At 28.9% G+C, this 13,900-nt stretch overlaps 2 protein-coding genes across 2 annotated transcripts; one reads left to right on the forward strand and one right to left on the reverse strand.

Moving 5' to 3' along the window:
* Nucleotides 1-2,255: 2,255 nt before the first annotated feature.
* On the forward strand, nt 2,256-2,760 carry LOC129919212 (general odorant-binding protein 56d-like). Its single transcript, XM_056000066.1, has 2 exons — nt 2,256-2,338; nt 2,398-2,760. Exons 1-2 carry the CDS (start codon nt 2,282-2,284, stop codon nt 2,758-2,760), a joined length of 420 nt encoding a protein of 139 aa, XP_055856041.1. The 5' UTR covers nt 2,256-2,281.
* A 6,587-nt stretch (nt 2,761-9,347) lies between these two features.
* LOC129917766 (general odorant-binding protein 56h-like) lies at nt 9,348-9,923 on the reverse strand. The gene is made up of 2 exons (XM_055997869.1): nt 9,819-9,923; nt 9,348-9,748 (listed from the first exon to the last, which is right to left on the reverse strand). Exons 1-2 carry the CDS (start codon nt 9,870-9,872, stop codon nt 9,413-9,415), a joined length of 390 nt encoding a protein of 129 aa, XP_055853844.1. The 5' UTR covers nt 9,873-9,923; the 3' UTR covers nt 9,348-9,412.
* Nucleotides 9,924-13,900: the final 3,977 nt, after the last annotated feature.

Genomic DNA, 13,900 nt, shown 5'->3' on the forward strand with positions numbered 1-13,900 from the left:
TTTAAAATTACTTCAATTTCAAAGGGCTTTTTTGATAAAAACTGAATTTTTGCATTGAAATAATTGATTTTCTCAAAGATTTTGGCAAATAAGAACTTCAAACTTTTGCTTTTTAACTTTCAACAATAAGGGCTATTAAATAAATAAAAAATAACTTTATATTTAAATGTTGAACTTTAAAAAAAATAAGGTAATTTTTTTTTTTTCAAAACTTCTATTAAAAAAAGTTCTTCGAAAATGAAATACTTTTTAATTTTTTTCATAAACTGTAATACATATTGACATTTCCTTTTATAATTTCAAATCATAATAAATGTGGCCTACAAAATTTGAAAAATAAGTGCATCAAGGGGCACGGTAGTGCCCAGCCAAGTTCTCTAGCAACTTTGGCACTACACCCTTATTTACAGGAAACAACTCAGGCCATTTTCGACCCCCCTCTAACTTCCACACCAAAGATGCTAGAATATTCAAACTCGCTACATTTATTGAACTTGTCAAAACCAAACTCCTCACAAAATTTAAGCCTTTTACGATGAGTAGTTTCTGAGATATAGGGCTTCAAAAATCGCAAAAACCGTAACTGACTGACTGACTCACTCACTCACTCACTGACAGATCATCAAAATTATGGAGAACTTCCCGTTAACGTAGAAACTTGAAATTTTACACGGTGATAGGGCTTGTGGTGTATACAAAGGGAAAAATCGAAAATTTGAGATTTTCAATTCAGGGGGCGTGGCATCCGCCCATTTCCGCTGAATTATCATCAAATATTATAGAGCACTTCTGATTATCGTAGAATCTTGAAATTTGGTAGAATGGTAGAGCTGGTAGTTTGTACAAGGGAAAAAATTTAAAATTTGAGAATTTCAGCCAGGGGGCGTGGCATCCGCCCATTTCCGCTGAATTTTCATAAAATATTATAGAGCACTTCTGATTATCGTAGAATCTTGAAATTTGGTGGAATGGTAGAACTGGTAGTTTATACAAAGAAAAAATTTTAAAATTTGAGAATTTCAGCCAGGGGGCGTGGTAACCGCCCATTTCCGCTGAATTATCATTAAATATTATAGAGCACTTCTGATTATTGTAGAATCTTGAAATTTGGTAGAACGGTAGAGCTGGTAGTTTATAAAAAGGAAAAAATTTAAAATTTGAGAATTTCAGCCAGGGGGCGTGGCAACCGCCCATTTCCGCTGAATTTTCATCATATATAGAGATCTTCAATTCTACAGCCATACCTTGCAAAAAGTAGTGAAATCACAACAAAAACATTCCTGTTAAAAAAAGAGCCAAGTTCTCCTATGTTGAAATTATGCTGGCACAAAAACTACTGAGATGTAAAAGTGTACCAAGTTCTAAAGTTTGGGTTCAAATTCGTATCAATAAAATTTTGATTGTTTCCTTGGCAATTTTTGAAATAACTTTAAAAATCGGTAATGAAAAGAAAAATTGTCAAGAGAACAATCAAAATTTTATTGATACGAATTTGAACCCAAACTTTAGAACTTGGTACACTTTTACATCTCAGTAGTTTTTGTGCCAGCATAATTTCAACATAGGAGAACTTGGCTCTTTTTTTAACAGTAATGTTTTTGTTGTGATTTTATATTACGAAAAAGTTTAAAAAACAACATGTTAAAATTTTGTCAAAAGCCCTTCATTCAATTTTCTTTATTTTAGTTTTATAAATAAGAAAAAGGTTCTAGCTTTTAAAAAATGTGTATTTAAATATTGTAGGTGTTGCCGTTGTGTTCAATTTTTTTTTTGTGTGCTTAAAGTCAATTTATGAGAAAATTGCATCTATCGCTTAGACGACGGAAGATTGTCCCTCACTCACATATATTTTATTTCCTAGAATTTCCTAGACAATCTTTTGGCATCAATTAATTTTTGAAATTTAAGAAAAATTTTTGAAAACAATTTTTTTTTTTCACAAATATCTTCAATTAAATTTAAAAAATCAAAACGGCAACACCGGCAATTTTTAATCTATAGACTTTAAAGTATTTTTAATTACCGACGTTTGAAAAATAAGATCATCAAAATCTAAGCTGTTCGGCCGGGTTCCCTAATATTGCCAATTTTTGAGCTTTAGTTACTCTACTATCTATTCAACGGAGAAAAGCCAGGAAGTAAAAACATAAAAAAAGATTTATGAAGTCATTAGGTTTATGTCAGATAAGAACTACATGAAACATTTTGTGTATTTTTTCTTTTATAAAAGCCCTGCCAAAACTAGAATCCTATTCAGTTTAGGTCTTTGAATTTGGCAAACATGAAGTTCATCATTTTAGTTACATTATTTGCTGTTGCATGTTTTGATGCTACAAAGGTAATAAAAATTAAGAAAAACAAAATAATGATATTTATATTTTTGTTAAAATTTTTAAGGCTGATGAAAGTGCTGAAACAAGAAAATTCATGGCTGATTGTCGGAAACAATTTCACATAAACGATGTTCAAAAATACTGGGAATTAAACATTGGTACCTTGGCAATAGCTGATGTAACTCGTGATATGAAATGTTACTTAAATTGTTTTATGGAAAAAGTTGGTGTCCTTAAAGATGGCCGACTTCAACCAAATGGAAGTGCTAAATTCAATGATTATGCTGACGAAGATACTGCTCAAAAGTTATTGAAATCTTGCCGTAATGAAGTTGTCTCAGATAAATGTGAAACCGGATACAATTTGCATCAATGTTTTGTCAAGGATTTTGGTTATTATACTTTGCAATATTATCAAAAGCTATAAAGTGAATATAATTGAAAGTGATTTTTATGAATAATGTTCTAATTAAATTCAAAAGTTTTTTTTAATTTTTTATACCAATTTAATGAATGAAATAAGTTCGTTAGATGAATTAATTTTATTTTTTTTCATTAATGCCGCTTTGAAATGCTGCTCATCATTTTGGACAATACCATCTCATTAGTTTAGTTCTTGTTTTATTGTAAAATTGTATGCAGCTAAAAAACCACGAGACCAAAATTTAAAAAAAATTAAAAGAAAGCATCTAATTAGCTGCAAACTTTTTTATTCAAATTGAAAACAAAACGCTGTAGATACCTATCCTCTGTTGGTTCGTCAATAATAATGAGAGTTGCATCCTTATTCCTCTTTTCTTGTTGGCCAACACCATCCCCCTTTCTGGAATTCAAACTGCAGCATCAATTACGCGAGCCTTACAATGTTTTCACAGCAGAATCTCGCGCTATTGGTATATAGTATCTCTATAAATAATGTTCATTGCATTATGCAGCATCATTTTATGCTTTTGTTGATGATATTCTTGTATAAGAATAACCTATATACATACCTGCATGACCTAATTACTGGAACTTTTAATTCTCCTTTAATTATGCAATAATATGAATTAATTTTATTTATAGTAATAAGTTGTATAGAATGAAGTGAACTGAATTAACATGAACATCCTACTACACTTTGCTTAAGCAATGAGATAAAAAAAAAAAACAAATATTTAAAATAAAAATCTTATTGTTTTGATAATGCAAATAAATCGCCAACAACCAGACCTCCAAGAAACATTTGATTTTCAGTTAAGAATAGAACTTAAAGAGACCTTTCTTTTGATATCTCCCTCGATAAATTTGGAGGAAATTTTACAAAATGCATTTTTTTTCGAAAAGGGGTTAACCTTGATTTTTTGGAAAATTTTTTTCGAAAAAAATATACAATTTGTATTATCTAAATAATTAGACAGATCACTGTGAACTGATATCTGAAAACCAAAACTTGTTTCTTGACTTTGGCCCGCAGATACAATATATATCTACTTCCGAATGTAAAAACAAAATGTGTTTGGATGCAAATAACTCAGCAACCAGACCTCGAAGAAACTTTTTGTTCTCAGTTTAGAAGAGACCTTTTTTTTGATATCTCAATCGATGAATTTGGAGGAAATTTTTTAAAATGCATTTTTTTTTTATGAGGTAAGCCCCCATTTTTTGAAATTTTTAATTTTGTTCCAGGTTGTTCCCGATTTGTTCAGCAATGCCCCAATTTTTTTTTTTTTTTTTAAATTTTCCAAAAAGGGGGTAAGACCCAAAAAACCGTTTTTTTTTCGAAAATTGAAATTATAAAAAATGTTCCGGATTTCAAAAGTTATTCCTAACAATGTTCCAAATTTTTGGAATGAGGGCTAGAATTATTTTATTTTACCTACACCTAACTTTCGAAATATTTGATTTTTGAGTACAAAAATTTAGAACATTTATAGTGTGTGAGGTTAGCCCACCTTTTTTTGAAATTGTTATTTTTGAAAGTTCTCCCGATTTGTTCCAGAATGTTGCAAATTTTAGGACCTCAATTTTTTGGAATACCTTTTAAAAGTTGAAAAAAATATAAAAAATATAAAAAATTAAAAAATCGAAAAAAGGGGGGGCTAGATTTTGTTTGTTTTTGGCCCCTTACTTTCGAAATATAGAACTTAGAGTTCCAAAAATTTGGAAGAATGTTAGGAAAAAACCCGGAACAACTTTTAAAATTTCAATTTTCGAAAAAATGGGGGCTAGGTCAAAAATGGTTTTTTTTTGGCTACAAAACCCCCATTTTTGAACATTTTTCAAAACAAAAATTAGAACATTCCGGAAAAAATCGTGGGCAAACTGGAACAAAAATAACAATTTAAAAAAAAATGGGGAGCTAACCTCACACAGTCTAGTTGCTACTATACCTAAATATTCTAAATGTTTGGACTCAAAAATAAAATATTTCGAAAGTTAGGTGTAAAATAAAATAAGTCTAGCCCACATTCCAAAAATGTGGAACATTGTTAGGAACAACTTTTGAAAATCGGAACATTTTTTAAAATTTCAATTTTCAAAAAAAGGGGGGTAGGTCAAAAACGGTTTTTTGGGTCTTATATTTTTCCAACAAGTTTTTTTGAACAAGTTTCAAAAATAACAATTAAAAAAAAGGGGCGCTAACTTCACACACTATCAAAAACTTTTTTTTCTGTCTGTGGCGTAGCTTGCCCTTTGGGGGCCCTGTATCCAAAATATTTTGGGGCCGCATTCCCCTTCATGAGTACATACCCTTTTTTCAACTAAGATACTTACACTTATGTGTGTTCATATACATAAACTGTTCGGTATGGAGTATTGAACTAATTTAAAATAAAATGGCCAACGGGGTCGCACGGAGCTCCAGGATCCTTAAATTTTCAAAACTTTTGTATGCAAATTAAGTAAATAAATCTATCTATACAAAAACAAATAAAATTCGTTAGGAAATCACAGTATCTTAAATGAATTTCAGCTCCAAAAAATTTATGCAACTGAATTTCTTTTATTAAAAAATTCACATTTTTGAAAATTTTTTCGGAGGAAAAAAGTGAAACAATTTGGAAAAAATCGCACCAACCTGGAACAACTTTAAAAATATAAAAAATTGAAAGATTTCTATTTTTTCTTATACAAGTTCTTTAATACTTATTAGATTCTTCTATGAATATTTTTTTTTCTTGATTTTTTAATGACCAAATAATTCTTGATTTTTTCGCAAAACAAATAAAAAATATAAATGCGGTTTCACAAAGTCCATTTTCGCTACTAACATCGCATTTCTCTACCAAATGTTTTGTTTCCCACTCACTCATATGCGAAAAATATTCCAAACGCTGTTAACCTTTGGTATATACCATATTCAAAAATTAAAAAAAAAAATACTCTAGAATGCATTTGCTCAAGCACATCGTACTATTATTCGCTAAACCATGATCATACTTACCAGCCCTTAGATCAAATAAAAATGTATTTGTAAGCTTCTATTTCTTAATTAAAGATAAAAAAGCAAATCATGCAAGCAAACTAATAAAAACGAGCAAAACATTAAGTGACAGCGAATAAATAAAAAGCGTAATAAATCATTAAAACAAGAACATATTCTTTTGAGATCTTTATTAAGATTTTACATTTAATTGAAACCAGACTTATCTGTTCAAAATCTATATTAAGACTGACTTAAATTCTATAGCGAAACATAATCAATAATCAAACATAATCAATGAAGCTTTGAAAAAGCTTTTAAAATAAAAAAACAATGCAGTTATACAGTAAGCAATATTAGCATAAGAAATAAAACAGTTTAAACAAATCATTCGATTTTTCTGTTATGTTCAAAGAGAACAGATAATGCATAATATAACATATCTTGAAAACGAATGATAATAAAAGCTTTCTTTTCGGAGTCAATGCAAATGCATGATCGTAAAGAGTTGCCGTGTATATGTTTAAGTACTAAACTAGTTATTTGGCTATATCGTAAGAGATGAAGTCTCTTACGTATTGTTATCCAAACTCGACTGCAGATCCATTGATGTCAAAATCTTTAAAAAATTGACATTTTATTAAGTAATTTTAATAAGAAACAAAATATTTACATGTGAAATAAGTAACATAAATGCAATAATTGCAATTAGCTTTGATTTAGTCATTTTTTTTTTTTCAATTTCTATCTTAAATTATTTTGTTTTGTAGTTCACTGAAACGACTTTAATGAGATGTTTATTTATAATGAAATTTGCATTCTAAAATGGTTTGAATATTAATTACAAAATTTTCATAAACCTACAATTTATTTTAAATTTTGATTTTGTAATGAAACCGGAAAGGGTTTGATTGAATTAATTATAGGTTTGGTGTAATAATTCAAAACTATGTCAATTATAAGATAATGAGGTACCGTAACATGGGGTTACTTTGCCCCGGCGGGGGTAACTTTGCGCCACTGACGAAAAAAGTTAGTTTCTTGATTCACGCTCAGAAATGTTAGATTCTCTATATCGAAGCTACTGTAATATACACACACACATATATACATCTGCCACGTGTTGCAACGGACCATCTGCCGGCAGTTTTTAAGAAGCAGTTGACCTGTGAATTTGAGGTAGGAAATTCGTGTTTTTTTTGTGGTGAAAAATTTGGTTTGAAAAACCAGTTCTGTGATAATTTACAAAGTAAGTACAAATATTCTAGTTACGATATTATTTTGTTATTACTCTGCGCTTGTCATTTGTTTGTTTAATTAATAAATAATAATTATTGCATTTTTTGTATGCGACTAAGCAGTTTTTTGTTTGTTTTGGGGTTACTTTGCCCCAGGAGCAATTTATTTTTATAATTAAATGTGTTTTTAATTCTATGTATGTTTTTATTGTTTTTAAAAGTGAATTATTTTTTCGTTTGTAAATTGTTATGCATGTTTATTTTAAACTTATTTTGGTTAAATTAATGAAGTTTTCTGTTTTTTTCTTTAAATTCGTATTTATTTATTATCAATTAATGAAATAAAAGAGGCTGTTTTGTTTTTTTGTAAAAAAAGAGTTGTGTGTGTACCTACAAATTTTTTTTTTCTGACACATTTGAAGCTTTGATCCAGGGCTATTTAAATACAATACTAACTTTGCTCCAGCTCTTTAAATACGGGCAGTACAGTTAAAAACTTCAGGTGGTGCAAAGTAACCCCGTCCCTTGGACTACTTTGCTCCACTTTTCAACTTAAAAAACAAAATATTTTTACTGTTATTTGAATGTTTTTTTTAGAATTAATGCATTATTTCATGTCTTATCAATGAATTAAAAGAAAAAAACAAATAGATACAAAAATGTCTCTACCATTTTTAAGAGGTTTTCTAAAAATAGTGCAAAAAACGCAGCAAAGTAACCCCATGTTACGGTATTTTGTTTTTATTCATTAATTGTGTTTGTTGGTCTTACAAGTGATTTTTTTTAATTTTTCCGTTAAACTTCAAACATTAACTTAATTAATGATGATAGATGCAGTGGATATCCATTTTCAAGTAAAAATATTTGTATGCTGTGAAAAGTACGCAAGCATCATCTTATTTTTATGTGAATTGTGATTGTCTTTCGTCTCAAATAACGCCTTATAAAAAATAGCTCGATAAGAAAATAACTAACAGTTTTATTAACTGTATCATTTATTTTCAAAACATGATAACTCCATTTTTTTTTATCAAAATTCGTCTTTTTTAAATAAATTTTTATACATATTTAGCTATAACGTTTTTTTTAAATTTTCTGTTTTAAAATTTGAATTTGAAAAGTTTTATGTATAAAAGTTCATTTAGTCGAAATAGAAAAATAATAATCAACCTTGGTTATAAATAAAGTTTTTGAACTTTTCGAAATACATAAATATGATATGTGTTTTAAGCCAGTCCCAAACAATTTTATTGTACTGATAGAATATTGTTAGTACAGGAACCAGTGGTCTGAAGTTTTCAACTTCGAAAGATCTTTGCCGGTAATGCGTGAAAAACCGCGAACCGTACGTTTCCAGGTTTTACTTTTTTTTTATTTTTAATGATGCATCTTCACGCCGCCACCGCACGTAGGAGTATTTACATTAAAAACCTGGTCATAAGTCGATCTTCTGAAAATCAAAATTGACACTAAAAAGTTTGGCAAAGTGGGTGCAAAATAAACACGTTTCAATATGCTGCACTTATTTTTGTGTTTTTTCGATCGTGTCTTGTTAAAAAATGAGTTCAAAGTTAACTGTTACATCTACCTCATTTTTATTTTAATGCGAAGTACTTTGGTAAGTGTTATTCAATATGCGATATCGAAGTGTTGTGATAGAAATCTAAAAAAAAAAACTAAATTCAGAATTCTTGTTCAGTTATTTATTAACGATATTAATAAAGTTTTTGAAATGTTTGATAGTGTTTTCTATTTCAATTCGGGCTTAGAACAAGTATATAAAAACTTGTTATTTTTGTTAAGCTAGTATTTGAACTTTAATGATTTTGTTTTAGTATACCCTGTTATTCTGCGATGAATTAAAACTTATGAGTTATTTAATATATTCCTTAAACCAATGCAACAAAAATTGGGTGCTCTTAGGTGCTCTTTCGAGAATTGAGGGTCAATTAGTTTTTCACTATCTGATAGAAAATACTCCTTACTTTATGCAACGTTTTTTATTTTAAAATTAAATTTACTGATGTTTGGATTTTATTTTGGGTGATCTTAATTAAGATTGGGGAAGAGAGAAAAGAAACTAAGAATTGCGTATTAGGGATGAGGATTGAAAAAAAATTGAGAAAAATAAAGTCGACCGGGGGAGGATAGGCCATTAATAAAATTAGTCCATTTAGAATTTATTGCGATTTTGAATCCTTGTTTGACTGGAGTAATAAGTTGATGTTTTCTTTTTGGTACATAATGAAGAAAGTGTTAAAAGGTAAATTGAACCATGTAAATATGAAGAACTTTTGCCATTACCACGCGAAATCTATTATCCTTATGAACCGAGAAGTAACACATAGTATTTTTTTTGTAAGAAATTTATTTTGCTCTTCAGTGAATGAGAACTAATTGAAGATTAACAACATGATTTCGTATAAACATGCTCCTTATTCTTTCTTAAATATTTTGTCAGCATTCTCTTTAACACACATGAAAGTCTTATAAGCTTGCTCACAATCGTCTACCTTTTTTCCAAGATTGCATTCATTTGCTGCTTCTTCATTCATATTTGATTTGAGGTCCTTTTGGGTATCATCATCAGTAGTTTCGAACTCTTCCATCAAGCATTTAATATAACATTGAACATCTTGACTGGCACCACCCTTATCGAATGCGCCATCAAAGAGTTTTTTAACATCTCCCTCGGGTGGTCCAATTTTTTTCTGACATGTTTCAGCGAGTTTCATGAAAAACCCTACAAATTTTTGATCAGGCTGTTCGGCCTAGGATTATTAAAAAAATGTTTCTAACATTATTCTTCAAAAAAAAAGTTAGGCTAGGATAAATTGTTACCTCAATTCCTAGGCAAATAGTTGAGAAGATTAGAATTGCTGCGAAAAACTTCATATTTTAAACTTTTAATGTTGAAATGTTTAATTTGTAATAACTGACTTTATGCAGGTGGTTAGCTTTTATATACTCTCATCATGGTTATTTATCTCAATTTATGAAATTTGATAAAACACGCTAATGTAATGATAAGTTTTTATTGTTTTCATTTTTGTTTTTGTTACAAATAAAATCTGTATGCAATTTATCAGTTATCGATTCAAATTAAATGGGTAATTAATTCTTTTGTTTATGGGTTTATCCTGGTTTTTCTTTTGGTTAATTATCATATTAATAAAACAAAATAAGACTTGATTCAATTTTTTTTTTATTTGACAAATGTAATTTAACTTATGACTTCCGTTAGTGACACATTACAGTTTTTGAAAAAATATAAATAAGTTATTATTAGACTCGTAAGCCTATAATTTGTATTACAATTTACAAATTATACCTACTATGGAATCTAATGAAACTAAGTTTTCAAATGAGATGAATTAAAACATTCTAGTCATAGCGGCGAAGATTTACAAATACGATAAATCTGATTGAATTATGGAAAAACAAATTACCAACGAGTTTGATAAAATATGAATTTTTCTTGACAATTAGTTAAATTAATCATTGGGTAATTCCTTTGTAACGGGTGTGACACAGTTAGTTAATTTTTTGTTCCTGGCTTGTGTACATTTTAAATTATTTAATAGCATGAACAACACCTTAAAATATATGTAGTTGTTAGTATTATGTTTAAAATTACATTTTGTTAACCTGTCTTTCAACGTCTCAAACTCTTAAGATAAGATGTAAAGGGTGTGACAATAGAAAATCGATTCAGTCTTCTTCTTTAATGCCATATTGTAGATTCTTGAATGATAAGTCGTGAATATTGTATTCAATATTAATGGAGTTTAATTACATTGCCAGTAATCATATATTTCAAGGAAGTTAATATTAACAATGTGGTCTTATAACAATTCAAAAATGTAACGGGCGATTTTTGTAAAGGTTGTGAAACTATGAAAAAATATGTACTAACGAAGAAAAAAATAACAAAAATAATAAAAAATTATTAAAATTATTTTTATTTTAAGTGGAGCGATTGAATATAATTCAATTTATAAGTTCAAGTGAATATTATATTAGAATATTAAAATTCACAGTATATTCATGCTGTGAGTTTTATATAGTGTCGGTAAACATCGACCAAAATAAGGCGTCTTAGTAAGGGTACGACAGATCTAACTGATGGATGAGCCCACTGTCGTACCTGGGCGAAACGCTCTATAAATTTTTGGAGTTGAGGTCACTTGAACTTATAAATTGAAAAAATATGTACTTTAAAAATATATAAACGCTAAAGAAAAAATAAATAGATTCAAGTTTCAAATATTTAAGCACTATTTACACAATAAATAATTTTTCAGGGTCAGAGTCTATTGACTCGAGATTTTTTTTTTTAGCAAATTATTTCAATTTTGGGAAAAATGCGTACCCACCTACATTGTTTTACTAAAAAATGCAGTGTGTGTTTTAATTATTCTAAGAATATGGAAAGAATGATTATTTCTTTAAGTTTAAATTTTTGATTCTTGTGTTTTGTTATTAAGTTTATTTATTAACACTCACGACAAAAAGATTCAAATTTTGTTGAATTATTGAGTGCAAGTGTTAATTAAATTTCGTTAAGGGTGTGTTAGCTTCAAAGTCAATTTATAATACATGTTATTTGTTCGTTGTACTCATGCACTGTGGCGTATACGTACTTTTTTTTTAAACTGCGTATGCAAGAGTTTGGCAGGAGAAAACGGTTGATTAACCTAGAAAATTTAGGTTCATGCAATTTGGATATATAACACATTATTTTAAATATTTAATAATGCTAAATGGAATGAGAACCAAAACAACCACTACCATACAAAAATATTTTTTGAATAAGGGTGAGCGAGATTGGAAGTAAGAAGGGTAAGAAGTAACAGATAAAAAACAGCCTTTTAAAAATTACGAGTGTATTTTGCATAGCTACCGGTCTATCTCCTTTAGTTCCAAATAAGATGATAGTAAAGGAGGTTCTTAGAGTTGTTCCAAAACAAAACACTTTTTTACAATTTTTTTTTTTTTTTGACGTGATAACGTCTTATAAATCGATGAACCATGGCAGAAACCACAAAAAAGTGACGTCATTTTCTAACATTCCACTCTCGCGGCAAAAAATTTCAATTCAAAATTAAAAATAAACTATTAGAGATACAAAAATCTTCTATACCTAGCTTATTTGAAAGATAATAACCTAGAGCTTAATCCAAATGAAGGATTTTTAAAAATTCCGTCATTTAATAGGGTAAACAGAGGTAAAACGGAAAGATGAAATTTTGATCTAAAATCTAAGCGCAAAATTGTAGAGAGTTGATTTTTTTGCTATAAATAGATGAGACTAATTTAAGAATAATTGCATTTAAGAAAAAAATTCTAAAAAATTTTGAAACTAAGCTATAACGTTTTGTTTGAACGTTCTACACGTGTTGGGGCTATGAAAAAATGATGATTTTGGGTAGGGAACATTTTTTTTGACAATTCTAAAGGTACCAGGTGAAAGACGAGGAAAAAAAATTAGGCGTCTCATACGGATTTTTTTCCAACACTCTGCGTTTCGAAATATGAATTTTTGAAAAACACCTTGTTTTTTAGGGGTATTTCTGGGTAGTTTTTGATTTTTAGCTTTTTTTTTTGGAGCGTGAGAACATAAAAATAAATGCTTTTTTTTGCTTTTTTTAATGAAATTTGATCGAGTTCAAAAAATTCTAGCTCTTTTTGTAGATGTCTCATAGACCTGATCAATATATATATTTTGAGCTAAGACAATAAGCTTTCAGATGGTATAAAATTCTTTATAGGTTGTTTGGGGAAAAAATGTAATTAATGGCGTGAGAAGATAAAAATTCATGTTTTTTTTTTGCTTTTTTTGATGAAAATGATTGTTTTCAATAAATTATTTGTATACTTTTTGCGCATTGTAAAAATTTAAAAATGGTTTTATTCTCAAGAAGAAATACTTATCTTTTAAATTGCATAATTTTTTTTGTAAGCTTTAAAAATAAAAAAACTAATATAGTGAGAAAATAAAAAAGATATTTTTTTTAGCTTTTTCTTGTAAATTATGATTGTTTGAAAAAAGTAAACGCTTCAATTGACTCATTTTAAACAAAAGCACACAACCTGTTTTCTGACGACGTTATCACGTAAAATCATCATCCGTAAACCGGCTTTCCAGACAACCTCTTTTTATACCATTAATTTTATCGGACTTATCGCGGATTTCCCTTATTTCCCCAAAAAAAACATTCTTTCACCTATAATATTTTTATAGACTACTTAGATTCTTGGTTTCTGTTATAAATCAAACATTTGTACCATTTTTCATTGGTGTAACTATTTTTTCCCAGTTTTGGTGGTCATATTTCCGAATTTCATCATATCTTAAAAAAAAAAAAAACACCCTTTAACTCACCCCCTCCCTGTTGTCCGCGAAAAAACACCCTCCACCCACCTCTTTTTTATAGAATTTTTTTGTCCTTGGTTTTTATCCCAAAAGCAAACTTTTTGCCAAGTTTCATGAGTGTAACAATTTTTTTTTTCTAAATGCGTATTTTACCTGTACTAAAATGATAATGACTTAAGAAAAACACCGAAAACATTGTTCATAATTTTTTTTTGTTTTTCATCGAAAAACAAATTTCAATTCCACCCCTCCCCCAACTATACGTCAGGAGATTGTTAAAGCAATAAAAATGAAAATTTGTATACTACTCCCATTTCCAATTGCAATAAAATTTTTTTTTTGTTTTCGTCAAATCCAAATTGTTACAAAACCGGCTTCAATATCAATTTTCTACACCTAACCTACATCGCATGCTTTTTTAGGTTATATTTTCATATAAAAAGTCCTGCGGGTTATCCTTCACTGAAATTGAGTTTGGATATCTTTCTGTCTTTATACCTATGAGAGATAGAGCTCAGCATTTTCCATCTAACATTGGCTTTAGTTT

Source organism: Episyrphus balteatus, chromosome 4 (genome assembly GCF_945859705.1).
Source record: "Episyrphus balteatus chromosome 4, idEpiBalt1.1, whole genome shotgun sequence".
Taxonomy (NCBI): domain Eukaryota; kingdom Metazoa; phylum Arthropoda; class Insecta; order Diptera; family Syrphidae; genus Episyrphus; species Episyrphus balteatus.